At 40.3% G+C, this 14,631-nt stretch overlaps 1 protein-coding gene across 1 annotated transcript in view; it reads left to right on the forward strand.

Annotated features, from left to right (window-relative positions):
• The window catches only part of megf11 (multiple EGF-like-domains 11), an 81,033-nt gene that overhangs the window by 32,193 nt on the left and 34,209 nt on the right, over positions 1-14,631 (forward strand). Inside the window, exons 7-8 of the mRNA XM_042412941.1 lie at positions 13,897-14,143; positions 14,295-14,415. Of these exons, the coding sequence (XP_042268875.1) occupies positions 13,897-14,143; positions 14,295-14,415 (368 nt within the window). The remainder of the gene's footprint in view (positions 1-13,896; positions 14,144-14,294; positions 14,416-14,631) is intronic.

Below are 14,631 nucleotides of genomic sequence, written 5' to 3' on the forward strand. Positions count from 1 at the left end.
AGTTCAAGCATAGTGATGTTCCCACCACAGTTTAATGTGAAAAGGTTTTAGAGGCCAAAAACTGTTCTGTATTGTGCAATCAAAGGAGAAAGATTAGAGAAAAGGGAGAAAAGTCATAATTTGTAAAGCAGAATACACAGATTTACTTTGTGACTCCTCGGAGGACCCCCAGATTGGGAACCGCTGATATAGACCAGTGGTTCCTTTCTGGCTTGTGTCCCCTTAAAACAAACTGTATCTTCTTGACTTAACCACACACCCACCCACCCCTCCTAGTTTGTTTATGCAAATGTTTACGCATATATCTTGGTCAAGTTGAGTATGATTTTGAGGAAAATTAAGGGCAGAAAATAATGAACAGAATGTTGTGTAGTAGAAAAGGTTTGTAGAAAATGTTTTTTTTGCTTTAATATCCTGTTAATCTTTTCGTGACCCCTGTAGAGGTCCTCACACCCAGATTTGGAACCACTGACAGCCCACATGCAATGTCTCATATGGTATTTTGTTACAAAATCTTTTGTTTGTTTAGACACTTGTTTTACCTCTCGGGATCTTGAATTCATGATAGTTTAGGTCAAAATAATAGCTTGAGGTGTAATTCTGTTCTGAGGGATCATCACAGTCCTTTGGGTGCTATGTTGCAGTGTCCTTGGCTTGCTTTGGGAGTGGGAGCATATTAGCAGTCTTTCTCAGATCCTCTGGTTCACCTGCAATCTCCTGATGTTTAACCCTGGACTTCATTGGAGTGTTGCAGTGATTACAGGCCGTCCTGAGGGACATCGATTGTCCTGCTCCTCCTAGGCAAGCCCCACACAATGCTGACGAATGAACTCGTGGCCCTGCCAAGTCCAATTAACTGTCAGTGCCGCATCGACGAGCTCCTCCGTTTGTTGAGAGTGAAGAAAAACAAACTTTTAATCAAATTTGCCTCCGGGCCCTAGGGTATTTGGGGTTGTATTTTGCATTCCACTGTGTTCTGCCTTGCCTGCAGTCGTGCCACCCTCTCAGAAGGTTATATTGCATGTTGTTTGTGTGAGATAGCAGAATGCCCTGCACCTCACTTTAATGGCAGCCCTATCTTTCCACTGTCTGTGACTGATGAATCATACAGCACTAGCATCTTAATATTATACAGCCATAAAGCAGAATAACAAAAGACTTGGAAGCTAGGTCAATTCATATAAAATTTATTCGTCTACATTGGTATTGCTTTATATAAAAGACCGTACTTTGGTCTGTGAAATAGAATCACAGTAGAATATTGTGTATCTTTTGTATGAGTTTACTGAATTTTGTCATCAGAACATTCTTTCAGTGCACGTCAGTGTCTGGAATATCTATAAACACCTTTGACTAGTTGATCAATAAAAGCTCAGGTTACGATCTTGCAGAATACTTTGTGTTTTTTTCAAAGCATTAACATCTGCACAAATACCCTCTGCTAATTCTACCAAGGTCGAGATAAACAACTCTACTCTCCTCTTCACTGATTAGAGTAATGCAGACATTAAAAGCCCAGAAATTCAATTAAATTGGTGGCTTTTGCCACAGAGGAAAAAGGAAAGGGACAAAATGCAAAGAGACACTATCGCATAGCTAAGTGGAACAAAGAGATGTAGCCTGGGATCTAAACATCGACAAAAGGGCATCTGAATGATAAGGATCAAAAGAAAATTTTAGAGGAAATGTAATAATTACCAGACACAAGGATGCATTCATGAGGATCCAATCTGTGTTGTGCAGAAACTGCTCCAAAATTACTTATAAAGCTGAAAAAGAACAACACAAAAACACAAGATCAGTGTCACAGAAATTGTCTTTTTGTTTGGAGCAACCAAACACGTATTATCGGCCAATACAATGTCAAGTCTGAGTAGAGAAGCATACCTATAGGAGTTCATCATGTCCTGTAGTGTGCACTTCATTAAGACCTTTCAATTGAGTTTAGATGGATAAAAGACAGAAAATGCTGACTTACTGGTTCAGGCACCCGCATCCTCAAAGTGATGAATCCCCCCTGAGAAATTAGATTTGCAAAGAAACTTGACACCAAGTGATTCTCTCAGCCTCACACTTTAAACATTAGCTTGTATTATGATTCTGGGACTCACTTCCATTCCAGGCGTGGGCATACTGTAGTATGAATGACAAAATCGCCCTCCACCACAGAACAAAAAGAGGGTTAAGGTCCATGGATCAATACAACTAGTCCTTGCCTTGACTCTGAAATAAGGTTTTGGATAGAATTTTTTTTTCTTGTATCTTCTGTATGTCCTTAAAGTGGACAACTTCAGTTTAATCAACAGTGACCAATGATTAAATCTATTGTTGCATTGTTTTAAATGTTTTAAAGGCTATTCCTTCACTCATAGTAAATGTCATGACTGAGATTCAGGATTTATGCCACATGCTGACAGGTGCAGGAACCTCCTGCTCTTCCCAGATGGCCCCATTCATTTCTTAGCTGCCCCTTCCATGTATCTACAGTATCTCTCTGCCACTCATTCACACTCACACACACACACACACACAAGTTTGCACAGCTGTCCTTGTCAGGACATTACATTGACTTCCATTCATTGTGGACAGCCTAACCCAAACCCAAACCCAAACCTAACCTTAACTATAACCAATTCATGTCTAACCCTAACCTTAACCTAACCTAATCTCAATTCACACCTTACCCATAATCTTAACCAGGACCTTAGAAATGACGATTTTCCTCAATAGGACCGGGCTTTATTCCCCATTAGGACTACTGGTCTTGACAATTTCTGTGTTTATAAATACAAAATGTTTCAATGAGGCAACAAAAATGCACACACACACACACGCGCGCACACACACACACAAAATACTCTAAAAGTTGCTGTTGTATACTTTTCAGTTCACTTTGACTTTGAGAATCGGGGAGAATAATTCATGGGCCTAGCGAGTTTGAGAGACTGGAAGAACAACACTGCTTTAAGAGCCAGCAGGTCATTTGAGATGAACTCCAGAATTTCTTCTTTTTTTCAGGGGGAGAAGTCTCCAAAGGGCCCGCATTATCCTTAAGAGATGATAGTGCAAAGAAAAAGCCTTAATCTACAGTTTTTCTGTGTTAATCAAAGGCTAGAGATGTTTTCCTGTTTCTCTCTTTTTGTACCAGCTATCTATCCATCCAGTGCTGCTGCTCTTCATACCTAATTGAGCATAATTCACTGCTGTGGTTTTCAAATATCTATTTTTCAGATATTTGAATATTTCACAGGATCCAGTGCTAATTTAGTAGATTATTAAACACACTGCTATACCACGTTTTGCCCATTTTTAGATAAATATCAATGAGCCAGGAGGATTTTGCTCAATAACAGAGTTTTGGGAAAGTTAAATTATACATTTCTGGTATTTTTTGAGCTTTTTCTTGACAGTCAAGACAATTTAAATGCACAGGAATAAGGTATAAGTATCTATAAATACATTTAACTCAAATTGATGGAGGCCAGAAGAAGTCTCTATCTATTTCCCTGCACAATATAATACGTCAGTCTGTTGGCATTACTGCTGGACAGGTAGGTAGAAACTCCCTCTAAGATTTATGGCTTCATGATGAGTATTTGCATAATGTGAGATCATTAAAAAGCAATTATCCTTTTGTTTGTGTGTGTGTATGCCTCTGTATTATTGGGATTAATTTGGTAGGTGGATAGGCGCACTGATTGTCCGTCTTTAAACTAAATCATATTAGTGTTTACAGGGAGGTACAGATCCATAAGCTATAACATTTCAGACGCACAAAATCTCTGGTTTGAGTAAACAACTGACAAATGCTGTTCGCTCATGCAACACTCCTTCGGAGAGAGATAGTCAGAGGGATACAAACGGAAAGAATAATAACTTCCGTTGCATTTGCATTCAAACACAATGTCTGTGTTGGTCGAAAGGTTTTGGTACTCTTTGACTCCAACATTATTACTTTTCTGGGTAGGTACAGCTTAAGGTAAAATAATCAAATTGACAGATGGGAAACATTGTTTACAATTTCCCACTCCTACTTGTTTTTTTAGTGATTGGTCTCCTTGTAGACAAATAACCCACAGGAAGCATGTAAATGTAGCAATGACAAAGGTACAAGACCAAGGCTGTGTAGCTGCCCTCTCTGCCCAGGATGATTGCAATTTAATTTTTATCTTTTCTGGTCCGTTTCAAGTGTGTTCCCCCTTTGAAAAAGTGTTTCCCTAGAATTGTATTTCCTGTAGTGCCACCTCCGTGGTTGCGGTTAGAGTTACAGTTATGGTTATAGGCGTAGCAGAGATAACTGGTTGGGGTTAGGGATAAGGCTGGGTGATGGTTAAGGTAAGGGGAAATACATATTGACAGGGAAACACAACACTGGTTCTTTGATTTCAATTCCAGTTTTGTTTTAGTTTGTTGTTATTGAACATTTGATGCTTGGTTGTCATTCTAAGGCAAGATTAGGCTAAAAGTAGTTCAGTTGTGAATTTTCTCATACAGACAGTTAGTATTCATAATGCATTTCAGGAACCAGACACAATATTGATCATGAACTACAAAGAACAAAGCATAAATGAACAGACAATTTTAGACATTGACACAGAAGAGCATTTTCCAGGATGACTTGTTCCATGTTTTAACTTTTACAACAGTTGTAGTGGTTGGGGAAACTGTGCCTAAACAGACACCAACCAAAGATATAAACTTGATGCAGCAGCAGTCCATTAAAATTTACAATCATCTACCAATCTAAAGAGCAGCAATAAAGATTCTCTCCCCAGGTTGTATCTTTTGAGGATCAAATACTTAACCTCTTTGAGGATGAGAGATTGCACTTCAAAGTTCACGGTCAGTTTCAGTGGATTTCAAGTTTTCAAGATGGAAAATGTATCGATAGAAATTTCTCTAGCACAACCAATTCCTCTGCTGTCAATCTATATGTTTAGTATTTTTCAAACCCTTCAAAATGCCAATAATAGCCACAGTGTAATAACACTTTTTTTGTAGTTCCATGTGTAGCTATTTGAGCAAACATATTGGAAGCAATCAACATATTGACCATACTGAGTGTCAGCTGTGACTTGCAGGAGTGATTTGTGAAATTTCTATGCATGTTGTGATTCATTTTTTCCACCAAGACTTGTTGCCATGTATTGAAGCTGTTCTTTCTGATGGATTTAAGTGCCAACCTTTTAATCACTACCTTTCAAGCTTACAGAAGGTTGAGTATTTGGTCCTGGAAAGGCTCTAGGTAATTAACATTGAGGGGAATTGTCAGGTTAAGAAAGCCATAGATACAATAAGTGTAGTAAAGGTTGGTCTGTCTCAGTTCCTTCTGTGGACAACAGCCTTTATCTCAGACTCCAGTGCGGTGTTTGTTGGGTGGAGGTTCGGTCAAAGTGGACGTGTACATTTGCTGGAGTCGACGTAGAGCATCATCTTTGTAAACGGTTCATTGACTGAATGGCAGGTGGTCTCTGAACTGCAAGGGAGCCTTCATGGATGCAGCAATATGAAAACCCAGTGTGAAGTCACATTGGTGGAAAAAAACTAAATCTGTTTTCTCTGTAGTTTTATTTTGTTTTAGTTACCCTGGTAGTTCACATGTTTTGTGTCTACTTTTAGTCTTATGTCTGGTGTTAATGTTTCAACCACTGGTGATTTTATCCCTCTTGAAGGGATGCAGAGAGAATCATTAAAATTTAAATGTCTAAGTCAAGTAAGTTATCAAATTATCTTTTAAAAATTGAACAGTTTGAACAGTATCTATACTTCATTGCATGACTGTTTGTTGTTGGTCATTTTGTGCATAATGGTCCTTTGTGTGAGATACATGGTGAGATGAATGCTTCATGTTGAATGTACTGTGCACTGTGCTACTCTGGAAGGGATTGTCCTGACAGCTGCTGGCTGCGGGGTGTTATAATGTCTGTACAGTGTGACATGCTGTGCTGTGTTAATTTTTGTGTTTTGGTGCATCACCAAACAAAACCTGCTTTCATAACCTGCTATTTTCAGTACAGCAGCTTGGCACGAATATACAGTAGATAATTGATTTCATGTAGATGTTAATACGGACTTGTTTAAAAAATCTCTTTCAAGCTTTGCAGGCCCTGGTAACAAGTCCTAGATTCACCTCTGACTGCCTCTGCCTCCTCAATTTGGAGAGCTTGTGTGTTCAGTGACTCATAAAACACTTCTTTTACAGTTATATTAACAGTAAGCCACTATTGGTTTATGGGTCAGGTTGCAATTTCTGGGCCTCTGCTACCGGATAGAAATACTACTAAGTAAATAGAGGTGTGCTAATTAGTACCACAAATTTACAGGTGCAGCTTTCTCAGGTTTAGCACCTCATTTATGAGGACCTGCTACTTATGCAAATCAAGTCAGTCACAATTCTCTAATTAGGATACCTGAGGCAAAACAATAGCCCCCCACACTGCAGTCTTGCACTCAAAATCAAAGACAGTGTAGGTGAAAGAGCACGCTTGTGATTTTACGGCTGTAGCTGAGGCCAAACAATGAAGGATTACCATGTCTCTAACTATCGTTTATCTCATCTTCATTTGATGTTTCAGTTCATTTTCTATTTTATCAGGCAATCTTGGGAAACCATAATTTTACTTGGCTCTGACATTTCAAAGATGGTTATTATCAAACGGACTACTCTGTTTTAGATTTTGTATTCTTTTACTTGTGTATTACTGTCTCTGTTGTACATTTTAACAAATAATACACCAGCGATGGTTTTCTCAGGGTAAGGGGACATACTTCTCCAAGTGTAGTTTCGTAAAACCTTATTGTGTCTTTGCAAAATCTAAAAACCTAATAAAAAAAAGATTCTCATACATAGCTGAATTAGTACCACAGCAAACATTGATAAAATATTGCCCTGAGGATTCTTTGACTTTCTCATGATGCTGATGGGGGTGCCCCTATTGGATTTATATGACTGTACATCACTCCCCACTCTGTGACCGCACCCTTTCACATCGACTGCTGTTGCCCACTGACACATTCTACTTCATCCTAATTAGAATTAATAATTGAAAATAGGAAATCAATTTGTGCAAATTAAGTGTGGTAACAGTTGGTTTTATCGGGTTGACATTGTTTTTGGAGTGGCCACATGGTTGGCTGTGACTCCTGTTGTGTATATGTCTGGTGATGCAGTGGAATCGTGACTTTATTTATACTCCAGTCACTGTGCGTTGGTGTGTACTGTAGATAAACGTCCACCACTGCTCTGATTGCTTTTTTTTTGTTGTTGTCCTGTGGCAATAGAGCAAAGGGTTTGTTTTCTTCGGGACAGGGTGAAGGGTAAATTATTAATTGGAAGGGGCAGCAGGCTGTGTAACAATTTGCTGATCCAGAAGCTTTCATGAGCCGTGTCAAGTTCTGTTGAACAAGTGACTGGTTTACTATGCTGAGGCGAAAGCATCTTTCACAGTCTGCTTGTATTACCACACAACACAGCCAGCTTTATTAGAAAGAGAGGCTGTCCTTTTAAGTAGCATCATTCTTAAGTGCTTGTTTAGAATAACGTGAGATGACCTGGCCTTGTCGGTCTTGGTCAACTACTGGCTGTTAACCCTGTTAGAGCTGCGCTGCAGAGGAGCCGGCTGGCACCTGCAGGGCCCATATTGATCCAGCTTCACATCCTGAATAGAACTTGGACAAATGATCAGATCCTCTGTGGGATAAACAACCAAGCCAGACTTTTTAATCAGTAATGCATAGTCCTAAAAGAATTAAGTTATTCACTCATTAGTTTTGTGGTTCCAAATCGGCAACAGTCAGATCTTGTTATCCAGCTGTAAGGTGGTATCAAGAGGGAGTATATGGTGCATTATAGTGAACTGTCTGAGAAGCAAACTGTGTTCAGAGAGTCTGTGTTGTGTTGTGGGTTCAGCCCTGCGCAGCTCTTTCCCCCAGGGGTACGTGAACACACAGGGGCTCGGCTAAGATGAATTAGGGCAGGACAAACGACACGCCCAACAGCAGAAGCTGCAGCACGCTGTTATTCCAATTCAGCAGAACTACCCCCATGACTATTGGCAGTTTCTTCTGTATATTTAGAAATTCATTTGTCGAGCTCACTGGGATGTATCTAAACTGTTTACTTGTCGTGTTTGGATTTTCTGTGGACTAATAAATAACTATGTAATAGATGTCAGCAGGACATTGGGGGGTGGGGGGGGGGGAGTGGGGCTTGTCTTGTAGTGTATTGGCAGCTTTTACAGCCACAAGTTTAACAAAGCTGAGAGACATTTATCACTCAATGCAAATTTACCACTTTACACAACAATCATCACTTTCCCTCTAGACCTTCGTACCAGTTCTGTCTGCTTTTCACTGTATTAGTCTGCGTCATTGAATCAGGGAGCTGTGATGAATAGCTGAATGTTGAGTCCGACTTTTATTGAATAACTCCTATTACAAATAGCTCATATTGACTGAAGAGGAGAATGTTGCACATTTTTGTGTCAGCTAACTTGTTGGCAGAATTGTTTCATTGTTCCTCTAAAAATGATAATTTTGAAATTTAAAATATCCAAAGAAAGCCTGTCTCTCCGTGCCATTTTAAATTGTTACTTGCCTGTATTAATCCTGGTCATGGAGTGTTATATATAAAATTCATATCTGTCAAGGAACAAAGCTGGTCGTACAAAGCGCGATTCAGACAATATGAAGATCAGAGGTGCAGTCTTCTCATGAGGCAATGCAGGAGACTCATCAAGACAATGAGTCACGCTGCTTTGCTTTGCCACAAGCTCTGCTGAAGAGTAAGTGAGGAGTAAAAAGCTCTCAGGAGCCTGAGCGTTTTGCCTTCTAATGTTTTGTGTGAGTTAAGTTATTCCTCAAGTGTCAACAGTGTGTGTTAATAATTATGTGACAGTGGGTGACTCAGTCAGGCAGTGGGGAGTGAAGTTGGGCTGCTTGCCAAATATTCCAATAGCTATAATGTGATTTTCCCAGTTAAAGCTGGCAAAGAAAGCATGTGACTGTCTGTAACAACCACAGCTAGCAGCAAACATTTACAGCAGTCCAATCGTGATTGTAATTGAGGTTTGCATTTGCCCTGCGTCCAGCTGAATAAATGAAGTATAAAACTAGAATTTGAATGCAGAGTGTTTAAAGAGCTTGACTCAGGCCCTCATTTTGAATTTCGCTTTGAGAAGCTTATGGCAGCTTTCTGTGGCACAGACTCCCTCTCATACAGAACAGTGACAAACATTTTGCTGAAGAGGCCAAGTTCAGGAGAACTTCTGAATGAAGTCGGCTGCTGAAAGCTGTTTGGTGTTAATCCTGTTGCAGCCAGCCCCTGATGATGCAGACTCTTGAGCACACTTCAAAGCTCAGCACCACCACGATGTCTCTCTCAGCCCATTCTTTGGACATCACCTTCCGAAGTTTACTATCTGCTCGTACCCCTCAATGTGATCTGTTTTGTTCCAGCCAAGGGGATTATACCCAGCACCTTGGGATTGGACCTTTCCCTGTGTGTGAGGTTACCCACATTCCAACTGTTATGCATTATGAGCTCTGACAGTCCAACCTGGCTAGTGTATGTGTCCTCTGTTTACACTCACTGACCTAGGCCAGACCAGTTAATGGGTTGGATGGCAATTCTCTAGTTTCAGACTTGTGTGTGGGATTCGTTGCCTACACACGACAACCCACATGGTGTCCTTATCACCTCACACAATTTAGCTGTACTCTTTAGAAGCCAAAGTGTTCATGCTACATGCTACTTCCTTCTGCTGTTTCTCTCTGCTTTTGCCCGCAGCTCATCATGAAGTCTGACTCCTTAATCACAGTTAAATACTGTCAGAGCTGCAAAGTGAGAGACTAGTGGGTAAAGTTTGAGAACCTCTGTGTAGGAGAGAGACAGCGAGATAATGGGCTTTGCTCTCAATGTGCTGAGGCCTCTAACTGCAAGCTAAAGATGGTTTAAAACTTCAAATGGTAACATTTGTTGAGCTCCTAAGCACCAGAAAAGTCTGCAAATTAAGTGCTGGATAGATTTTAGTTTATTTCTGTTTTTCTCTTCTGCTTTAGGTGTTTTTTTTACTGACATAGTATTTTCAGTTATACATGTAAGAATAAAAAAAAAGTACTCTGTGTTAATGTGGTCAAGGTTTGCAGCTGAGACCTGAGGTGTTGATTCCTCTAGTTATATAGGTAGTGCCTGTTTTTGTGCTGTGCTGAGGGAGCTCTGTTGAGCAGAGGAAGCTCTGATAAGTGCTTATAGACTGCTAAACGAAGTTGCAGCTAAACTGCTCATCCATTACACGGGCCGCCCGCACACACCTCAGCTTTAATGTGCCAGGGTCGTTTGCGTGGCAGCAGCTCAACCTTCAGGGAACTCATTCATGCCAGACTGGGGGCCAGGAACAGATTAGATCAAATCAGTGGGAGCCCTGTAATGTGGCCTCTAGCCTGTCCGAGCGCAGAAGCAATACAGCACTAGCCCAGTGTTTCAGGACCCCCTTCGGGGCAGACCTGTCTGTATCAGCAAAGGGCTGATCATCTTCCTGCTGCGTACCTGGAAAAACAGGCTTCAGTGCCGACCATGAAACAGGGTTCATTAAGCTCCCACTCTGGCTGATCACAGCTCTGGCAAAGCGAGCAAAGAGGGGGCGTAGTGTCTTTACATTTACGACTGAGACTGCGATGATGTGAGAATCAATAGTGGAATATTCACCGTCCTGGCTGCTGCGCCGGCCTGGGTCTCAAGCTGGGCTTTTATGTGAGGCAATACAGGCGCTGCTGATGGAGAGACATAAGGCCTTACCCATCACTTAAATCACCACTCTTCACAAGAACAATTACCCTGGTGAGAGTGAAGACAGCCTACTACCCCAGCTCAGTGCCGATTGTTCTTCACATAAAAACTGGTTGTTCATTTAACCTTGAAAGATTAGCTATTTGCTTGCAGTTTGTGGGGCGTATTGAGTTTTTCTAAACAGACCCATCCCTTGTAGAATGTGGGAATTGCTTGTTTTACATCATTCCCTCAGGTGCCACTCAGTAATGTCACTGGGCTATTTACATTAACCCATGTAAAGCAGCTAGGTTGTATAACCTAACCAATTTTCCTGAGTGCCAATATTACAATACAGCTGGGAGAACTCATTTTGCTGTTCATCGTTACTGAGGGATGACAGCTCTGGGGTATTTGCACATTCATCACAGGGGATGAACATAGTCTCATCCAGGTGTTATTCCATCAAATTGAACCTTTCTGCTCTATTACTCAAAGTTCAATACAATTAGTCAGTTAATTGTAAATTTAGCAAAGTTTGAAAAGTGAGAGTTACAGCAGTTGGTTGTGGTTTCTCTGTCTCCAGTAACTCGACAGGTTTTTTTTTGCCCACTGGCCATTTGTGACAGCTGACTGCTGAAATTACACCTGAAAAAGGTGTTAAAAGATACAAGTCACAAACTGTTATATATGAAAAATCCTTGTGTTCTTAATCTTCACGTCGTCTCTTGCTCTTCTCTCTAGTCACTTAGAGGTGTGAACAGCTTGCACATTTGCTTCTCTTTTTGCAGATTATTGTCAGGGTGTGATTAATAAGACTTTCCTCTACAATGGTTGTGGTATGTCAACATCACATAAGTTATACTCAGTCTGGTATATTTCCTCACTAATCTTAAGTAACAGAAGTCTGTTCTGCACCTGTTTGATCATTTCATTTTACTTCTTAGTTACGCTTTGTTATGTCACTCTAGTACCAGGAGGAAGTACCAGGAATTGAAAACACTTTAAACCTGCATAAATACATATTTTTGATATTATTGAATCAAAGACTTAGATTTGAAAGAGGGCTGCTTGAGTTGTCACTCAACTCTGCAGCTTCAGCTTATTGTTTTACCAGTATATGGTGCAGTCTGAGTTGCTCTCATCCAGGTACTTCTTGTATTGCTCTGGCAGCCTTTTCCAGCAAACAATTGCTGATTGACCTGCTGTATGCTACCTAATTAGCATCAAATGGCTACCAAAGTTAGCAACTGGTGAACACAGTGAGTAGAGCACCCAAAAGACCCAAAGTTTGTGAAGACCAATACAAAGCTAAAAGGAGAGTGGACATTTGGACTTAAATTTGTCAGGTGATAAGAAAAATGACTCCAAATGAATGCTAATGTTGCTTCTTGTCTGCAGTAGGTATGCTAACTTGTTTGCAAACATGCAAGCCAGCTTTACAAGCCAAGATTTTGTTTTCTTTCCTGTAGTGGTCCAAATTATTTAATGCAGCTTTAATAGTAATAAAGTAAAGACACCACAGCTGCAACCAAGTCGATAATTATGCTGTTAGGGTTAACTAAGTCTTTCTTAACGTAAAGCTAAGTCTCTCTGGAAGATTATGCAAGAAATCATTTCTGTTGGCAGCTTTCCAAGCTGGACATTGCCATTTCTAAAAATTAGGAAATTTAAGACTTTATTATTGTCAACCTTAGAGATATAGCAGAGTTGCAGTATGTATCACAGTAAAGGGTGATTTGTTGTTTCTGTTGATACAACATACAGTATAGACCATACTGTTTATAAAAAATCTATATCAAATCTTTCAAGAAAGGAGAGTAAATCAACATGTACTATATGTGTGAATCTCTCATTTTTCACATATATTTATTGACTCATCTGAAAGACTAATGTTTTTCATGATGTTACCTTGATTGATCACCCTGTCTGGAAACCAACAGAGCTCTCTGTACAGTGTATTCTCAGCTTTCTTTAGTCACTTGTCTGGGACATAAACAGGTTTGGTTACAGCTTGATTAATGTTTTGGGAGGCTCATATTGATACGAGATATGAATTTTGTTCTGCAGGGTTGCTGGCTTTATATTTGTCTCACGGAGACTTTGCACATACCAGACGTGTGAAACAGCTAGGCTCTGTAGTCACCACACACTGTCTCATTTTGATTTCTGGCTCAGGTCCTTTCTGTCTGGAGTTTGCATGTTCTTTCTGTTTGTGTGTCCATAACTGTGAATGTGCGCAAGTTATTGTCTGATATTGTTAGCTCTGTGATGGAAAGCAATCTGTTGAGGTTGTTCCTCTACTTTGTGCTCAGGGCATGCTTGGATACACTCCTGCTCCCTATGACCCCGAGCAGGGGAGAAGACAGTGAATGAATTTAAAGGAAAAGGCTGCAATATTCTATATTTTTGTTGCTGCAAATCCCATGAAGAGACCAAAAATGTGTTAATATGTCTACCAATACTTTTGAACTTCCTTATCCTGTCTGTTGCACTCAGCCCCAAGCCTACTTGTTCCTGCTGAAGACTATATCTTTAAAACAGGCAATGAATATGCAGTTTCATTTTTTTTAAAGGATAAATAATTTCATAGAACAGCTTGGCACTGTAATTTTTAGCAGTACTCAAACAGGAGAAAAGTGAATTTTTGTTGCGTTATTGAATATTTACAGCAGCAGTAATGATGTATATTCTCATGTTCAAGAACATAAAACCCAGTGCAATGATGTGTATTCATTTTTGGAAAAATGTAGAATATAACCTTATCCTTTAAGCTAGAATGCATATAAAATCAAAATTGTGATATTTTATTGAGTTGATAGGACATGAATAATATAGGTGTGAACTGAAGATGAATGTTAAAAATATCAAGCTTATGGAGCACTGTAAGAAAGCAGTTTTCATACTAGAAAATTATGGATGCACTAAGTAATTAGTTGTAAGAAGTAATTTTCTGGAACATTTACTATTTATTATTAACGATTACATGTACTAGAGAAGTTCAATTTGATTATTTTCTTGCATTTACTCGACCTATGATTTCAGATGTTTTCAAGGGTAAATGCTAGTGCATATTCTCTTGCGTTTTATTACCCTGCTCTGTCTGATGCCACCTCTGTCTGTGCCTGCAGGATGTGAGAGTGACTACTGGGGACCTCATTGCAGTAATCGGTGCCAGTGCCAAAATGGGGCTAAGTGTAACCCCATCACAGGTGCCTGTGTCTGCACTGATGGGTACCAGGGATGGCGTTGTGAGGAGCCCTGTGAGTATGGTTACTATGGCAAGGCATGCCAACTACCCTGCCAGTGTCTCAATGGTGCCACCTGCAACCACGAAACAGGAGAGTGCATCTGTGCACCGGGGTACACTGGGGCTTTGTGAGTACCAGTAACATACTTATTCTTTTTGCTACCGTCTTTGAAAAAATGTCTATGTGCCTTTTGTTGATTGCCTGAGTGTTCTTTGTTGATGCAAAGGACTGCAGGCAAACACAGGTTATATGTCTGAGACATTTGATTGTTGTGACAGCTGTGGAGAGCGTTGCCCCTTCGGTAGTCACGGATCTCAGTGTGATCAGCGCTGCCCCTGTCAGAATGGAGGGACCTGCCACCACATCACTGGAGATTGTTCCTGCCCTGCTGGATGGACGGTAGGTCACTCGAGTAAAGGTGGGAATGCAATGATGAAAGAAAGGCCTGAGAGAAGAAAACGGCGTTCTGGAAGAAAACATTTTGTTCTCTAATGTAGTCTTTACAGGTCAGACTGACATGTTGAGAACAGAGAGTCTAGGATCAATATGCTGTGTTCAATTATAAATGAGAACGTGGGATTCTCTCTACTCCCCTGCAAGAAATAAATAAATAAA

This window comes from Thunnus maccoyii, chromosome 5, assembly GCF_910596095.1.
Source record: "Thunnus maccoyii chromosome 5, fThuMac1.1, whole genome shotgun sequence".
Taxonomy (NCBI): domain Eukaryota; kingdom Metazoa; phylum Chordata; class Actinopteri; order Scombriformes; family Scombridae; genus Thunnus; species Thunnus maccoyii.